Raw genomic sequence first — 6386 nt, forward strand, 5'->3', positions numbered from 1 at the left:
AGCCAGCACTGTGCCCTGCTGGCCAGCAAGGCCAATGGGATCCTGCCGTGCATTAAAAGGAGCTTGGCCAGCAGGTCAAGGGAGGTGATCCTCCCCTTCTACTCTGCCCTGGTCAGGCCTCACCTGGAGTACTCCGTCCAGTTCTGGGCTCCCCGGTACAAAAAAGACAGGGATCTCCTGGAAAGAGTCCAGCGGAGGGCCACAAAGATGATACGGGGCCTGGAGCATCACCCCTATGAGGAAAGGCTGAGAGACCTGGGTCTGTTCATCCTGGAGAAAAGCAGACTGAGAGGGGATCTCATCAGTGTTTATAAATACCTTAAGTGTGGGAGACAAAAGGATTTGGCCAACCTCTCTTCAGTGATTTGTGGGGACAGAACAAGGGGCAATGGCCACAAAATCGAGCACAGGAAGTTCCGCACCAACATGCAAATTAACTTCTTCATGATGAGTGTGACGGAGCACTGGAACAGGCTGCCCAGGGAGGTTGCGGAGTCTCCTCTGGAGATATTCAAGGCCCTTCTGGAGCCTACCTCAGCAACCTGCTGAGTCTCTGTATTTGCACAGCCAGCTGTTCCTATTAAGAGATTGTCTTTGGATCAAACTGACCAAGGGTGCAAAGCCAGTTCCTCTGTGAAGAGCACTTCTTGGTAGAGACGAAGGCTGAATTTATATGGACACAATCTCCATCATCTGATATATTGACATGAAACCTAATAAGCCAAGAGAGACACAAAAATTAGAGCAGAACTTTGGCTAAAATTTACAAGACCTATTTCTTATTCTGTCTAAAATTGGCTCCTACAAACTGCAGAGAGAAACAAACAAACAAACAAAACAACAAACACACATACACACACACACAAAAAGAGAATAATTTAAAATGAATCTCTTTCTTATTGGGATGATAAGAATTCTAAATGCGTTGTCCATGGTAATGCTCTCATGAGCCTTCTATTAATGTAAGTTGCTTTGATCTCCACAGGGACATACCATGTGTGCTTGTATTTCACAATTTACAATATGATGTGGACATAAAAGGCACAGATCACTCCCTGGCAAGACAGCTTTATTTTTTCTGACAGATATTGGCAGAATTCCCATCTGAGCATGGAGTTTGTATAGGGACAGATGTTCCCCACAGTGATACACATTTTATACACTACCCATTTCTTCGAGTGTGGGTTCAAATGCACAAGAATAAAGGGACTCTATGACAGTTCCAGCTTATTCTTTGCCCCTTCTCCATTTCGACTGGGACAAAACTAGATCAGCATTAGTACTTTTATAGTCATATGACAACCCTCTTTTGAGAAAACATGTCAGTTTAGCTACAGTGGCATAGTTAATACAGAATAACTTTTCCACATGGACAAAAAAGCTATGGATTCTCCTCTTGCATAGCGTATTTGAAAGAAAGCTCACAGGTTTGTGTTAAGTGACTCTCCATTCACCCAGAAGAATTTATTTTCTGTCTTTTGTAGTCCAATCCAGAAGTCTATAGTGCGCATTCGATATACTATAAATTCCTAGGCAAAACACAGAATAAAAGAACATATGGGTGTGATTATATTTTTAAGAAATGATTATGATTTTATAGCTTTTTATAAAAAAACTGTGCATATATACACTGTGTCATAGAATGCCTGACTCAGCACTGTCTTGACTGTTATGTCACTGCAATTCCTTGAATGCCAGCTAAACTGTGTCTCTATCAAATTCCAGATATACAAGGAAACAAGTAACGGAGTTACAGAAACTGTTCCAGCAGCAGACATAACAGTAAACTCAAGCCACCAGAAACCTTACCAGATCTTGGGGGTGGTCAATTACTGCAAGGGAAGCTCCAAAGTCAGAGCAGAACTTCTGACTAGAATTCCAGTCTGCCACAGATCCTGAATGATAGTAACATTTCCTCTTGTAATATAGCCAGTCATCAGGGCATGGCTCCAGGTCTAGTAATGCAGGTGAATCTTTTGTTCAAATAAAGAGAACATGACTTGCTTAGCATTACATTTTTAAAAATAGAGTTGTATACACATTTGAAAATTCTGGACCCATGTCCTCTAACTTAAAAATCTCTGAGACTTGCACTGAATCAAGAAAGACATAGGCAAACACAATAAAATTATAGTGTTCTGTGTTAGTTCTTCCAGTTCTATCAGCTGTGGTATTTTCAGGAATGCCTGATTGGCTAGGCATGTGTCAGCAATGGAATCCTGCATGTGCAGGTGCTCCCTTGGCACTGGAGACACAATATATAAGATCAGGATAGAACAGAGAGACTGTCTCTGCAGATATGATATCTATCATGAAGCAGCCAAAATTTATACTTAAACAGGTTCTGGTTTAAGGCACTTCATCAAAAACAAAACAAAACAAAACAACAAAAACCAACCAAACAAACAAAAACACCTCTCCATGCCAGAAACAAGTCAAATCAAGCATTCAAGTATTGCCTTATTAACTCTGCTTATGGCTCTAGTGCCGTTCTTCAGCATTTTGCTAAGCTGCAGTCTGATAAAACCTTGCAGAATGTTAAATAATAAAGTCGGTTCAATGCCAGAGGAAACAATTATGGACAACCTAGGCAACAATTTAGTTTCTTTTTTCAGATAATCCTTCTCCTGTTCCTGCAGCCAAGGTGAGTGGGAGGAGTGAATGCCAATGGAAATGCCTCTTACCCACCAGCAATGCACAAACAGCAAAATGAAAGGTAGAAATACTGAATCTCTCTTTCCCAGGCTAGTTTTTTTAATAAATGCACTCACATAAGATAACCCCTATTAAGATGAAAATCACAGCAAGACAGAAGACAATTCCAGCAACTCTTTTCCAGAAAGAAAGATGAGAACACACATCTAAGGAGAAAAAAAAAATTAAAAAAAATCAAAAAAAAAAATCAATGCATGTCAAAGACCAAGACACATGCAAAGAACTCAAGCTCATTACTATTTTCAAAGTACTAAACACCTGCAACCACCACTGGAACGACTGCATATTACCCATCTTCAGTGCCCCTAACTATAGACCGGGTTTCCAAAAGCATTAAGCCGCCAAATCCCAGAGAGACACTTTCAGATAACCATTCCCCGTGCGCTTACTCCCCATGGGAAGAGAGAATAGAGGTCTCAGAAGAGAGACAGCCTGTCCCCAGACTCTGGGCACGGCTGTCACCGTCCCCTCCCCTGTCCCACCCCACGACGCTCCTCGTGTCGGCTGTCCCGTCTCCAGGCACATCTGCACACGGGTGGCCGTGGGGATGCTTCTCCCGGCACCGGGCGAGTAGGAAACGTGGACGACGAGTGTCTGGTAAGAGCCGCCGCCGGAGCCGCCGCCGCTCGTCGCCGTGCTCCAGTAGGAGACGGAGTTGAATCAGAGGCCGGTAGCTGGAGCAGCCCCTTTCAGGTTCTGTCGCGGTGCTGGCCCTCCCTCTTCCGATGGGCTTGATCGCTTTCCTTCCTCGGCTGGGGGAGCCCCGTAGGGTCTTCTCAGCAGCATTCCGAGCATTCAACTAAAGAAGGTTGGGGAAAGGCAAAAGAAGGGAAGAAGCAGCAAAAGGCCCGGGACAGCCTGGCAGGTGTCTTGCAGCCTAGAATAAACATAGTATTGCTTCTTTGCTATTTTCCCAGCTGTAGATGGGACTTGAAGATGAGCAGAGACTGACAAAGCAATTGCTGAGGACACAGACTCCATGTATTATATGCAATGTGCCCTTCAAACACTTCAGAGGTTGTCGAACAAGAGTCAGTGGTTTGTTCTCTGAGAAGAAGGTGCTGTACAAAATGTAAGATTTTTATGTTGTTATTTAAGACATCTTCCTGCAGGGTGTCTGAAGTCTAGCTTGAAATCCGGGTCGCTTGGCTTGGACAAGATAAAGAGATGATAATTTAATTTGGGGCAAAGCTGTAGATACGCAATTTAAGATACCTATTTGTCTTTACTCCAAGTGTTTTTTGTTTGTTTGTTTGTTTGTTTTTTGTGTGTGTGTATATGTGTGTGTGTTAAAAGAAGCATTTTACCATGTGATAGTTTATCTGTATGATATATTGTTGGTTAATATGTAGGAAGTGAAGGCAAACCTCATTAGAGAAAATAGTCTGTGCCTTTGCAACAGATGAACACCTGCCTTTCACCTGCGTTGAAATATGTCTGTGAAAGAGAGCTTGTGGCAAAGTGTAAGAAACAATCTACTGCCAATAACACAGGCTCAGAAGAGGATCTCAGTGAAGCAGCATTTTTGTTTGTGATTGCAATGGCAGGCATCCTGCAAGGAGGAGCGCACAGTGGAAGTGTGTCATGTATTCCCTATAACCCGACACTTGATTCCTCCCGTTTCCTCATTGGCTGAGTGCTACAGGTTCACAAACTACTTGACACTTATTACTATACCATTTATGTGCAATTTAATTTGATCAACCTTTAATTTCTCCTTTTCCTTTTTTTTTTTTTTCCCTTCTTCTTTTCTGACTAGAAGGCCTGAGATTTTTTATTTTTTTTTTGATTTTGCACTGCTCATCTTGTTTTTCTTAGCTATCCTTGCTTTGGGACAGTGGGACCTTCCCCTTACCTGCTTAACTTACTCTCCACCATTATCCCACTGTTATGCCTGCACAACCACTTTTGAATATGCAAGGTTAGTGGGATTTCCCACTGCAAAAACACATTCTGCTGCAAAAACAAAATTTTGTTTCTCACAAAAGGGAAAATAGGTCTGATTCAGGGTTGCAGCCATATGCTGAATCCGAACCTCGTCCTTTAATGGTTGAATTGTGTGAGAACATTCTCCCGTGTGCATTCTCAAACTTGCATGTAGTTTGACTGGTCAGTGATGACCTACAGATTTTCAGACTTCAGAGGTTAGCACTAAGAGGTCTCTAAAACACGGTGAAGGAGACTGGAAGGCTTAAATTTGCTACACTGCAATTTGTACATCTATTGAAAACTTTTGTATATTTATGGTTCAAAACAATGCCAATTAGATGATGATTGCCATTTTGTTAAGCTGTCAAGTTACGTAAATATCATAGAATCATATCAATTCAGACTACCTTTTTTGACTTCAGTAGTGCTTTGTATTTACATTATTAAACTTTAACTTAAATGCTATTCTGCTGCTGTTTCATTAATACACAACTACAGTCTGCTCCTAAGTGCTCATATATACAACACCATTAATGATCTTCTTTTTCACAGGCAACTTTCTATGTACCGCATTTCTGCTGGTGATGATCATTTTATTTGTTGGTAAGCCTTTGAAAGATTTTCCATTTGAGATATGTTTCCTCTGACTACTGGGCTTCAGGATCACAGCAATCAATCAGATCAACGTGGTACTGCTTGCAGAGTCACAACACCTGGGACTTCTGCCACTATTTCAGTTTTGATGTTGGTATAAGGTTGAACAACATCCAGGCAGTGTTTAAAATGAGGGAGAATTTTCCCTACGAATAAAATTCAGATGATTTAGCTGTAAAATTGCTTTTCTTTCTTTTTTTGTTTGTTGAGTCTTTACTACTCTTCAGAGCATAGTCTCTTGCCTGGCCATTCATGTGGAATATGGATGTCCTGTCGATGCTTACACCAGTAACCTTTCTGATTATACCAGCTGGTGTTCTCTCAGCATCACATCTCCAGGCACAGACTCCAAGCTTGTTGTCTGCTCCTATATCTGGTTTTGATGGCTTTTTTATTATCACGTCTGGAAGAAAACTACGTCATACAGCTAGATTATCTTTCTTACAAATGGTCTTTATGTGTCATTCTGCCTTTTTTTTTTTTTTTTTTTTTTTAAACCAGTTTGTGTTGCATGCTGTATTTTTAAGAAAAAGTCAGCCTTATTTTTTTATTATTATTTTTTTTAAACCAGTTTGTGTTGCATGCTGTATTTTTAAGAAAAAGTCAGCCTTACCTGGCACTGCCACAAGGGAAGCAAGATGTGCATCTGCTGTCTGATGCAGAGCTCATCAACAGGAGTACAGGCTGTGCTGCCTGCTTTATTATTTGAGGTACCGAAGTCACTGGATGCATATGAGTCTCAATGGAGGCTGTGCTGCTCAAGTCTGCAGAGGGAGCTCTTGAACCCCTAGATTAAATCTACCTTCCCTCTGCCCCTTGTAACAACATGTGATATTTTATTTATGTCCTCTGCACATACATGGAAACAAATGGAAGACAATAGTCACATCTGTCTCTGTTAGTTTTCCTTTCCTTTATTAGGCTTTTATTTCAATAGAAATAGTCACAGTTTTTTGAAGGCATGGAGGGCAGTGCTCAGTGGAACTTGCTAAAGGGTCTGCAGTTATTGTGAATGGAATAGCTGACTGGAAAGGAAAAAAGAGACCAAAGTGTGGCAACAGCAGGCAGCAGAGTCTGGGAAATCAGTT

The 6386-nt window shown here is 41.5% G+C and overlaps 1 protein-coding gene across 1 annotated transcript; it reads right to left on the reverse strand.

Annotated features, from left to right (window-relative positions):
* Positions 1-579: 579 nt before the first annotated feature.
* Positions 580-4593, reverse strand: LOC311217918 (C-type lectin domain family 2 member L-like; the record flags this gene model as incomplete). The annotated part of the gene is made up of 6 exons (XM_084300304.1): positions 580-713; positions 1426-1529; positions 1810-1973; positions 2772-2861; positions 3198-3352; positions 4571-4593. 6 exons carry the CDS (start codon positions 4591-4593, stop codon positions 581-583), a joined length of 669 nt encoding a protein of 222 aa, XP_084156430.1. The 3' UTR covers position 580.
* Between the last annotated feature and the right edge of the window lie 1793 nt (positions 4594-6386).

This window comes from Netta rufina, assembly GCF_964035555.1.
Source record: "Netta rufina genome assembly, chromosome: 1".
Classification (NCBI taxonomy): domain Eukaryota; kingdom Metazoa; phylum Chordata; class Aves; order Anseriformes; family Anatidae; genus Netta; species Netta rufina.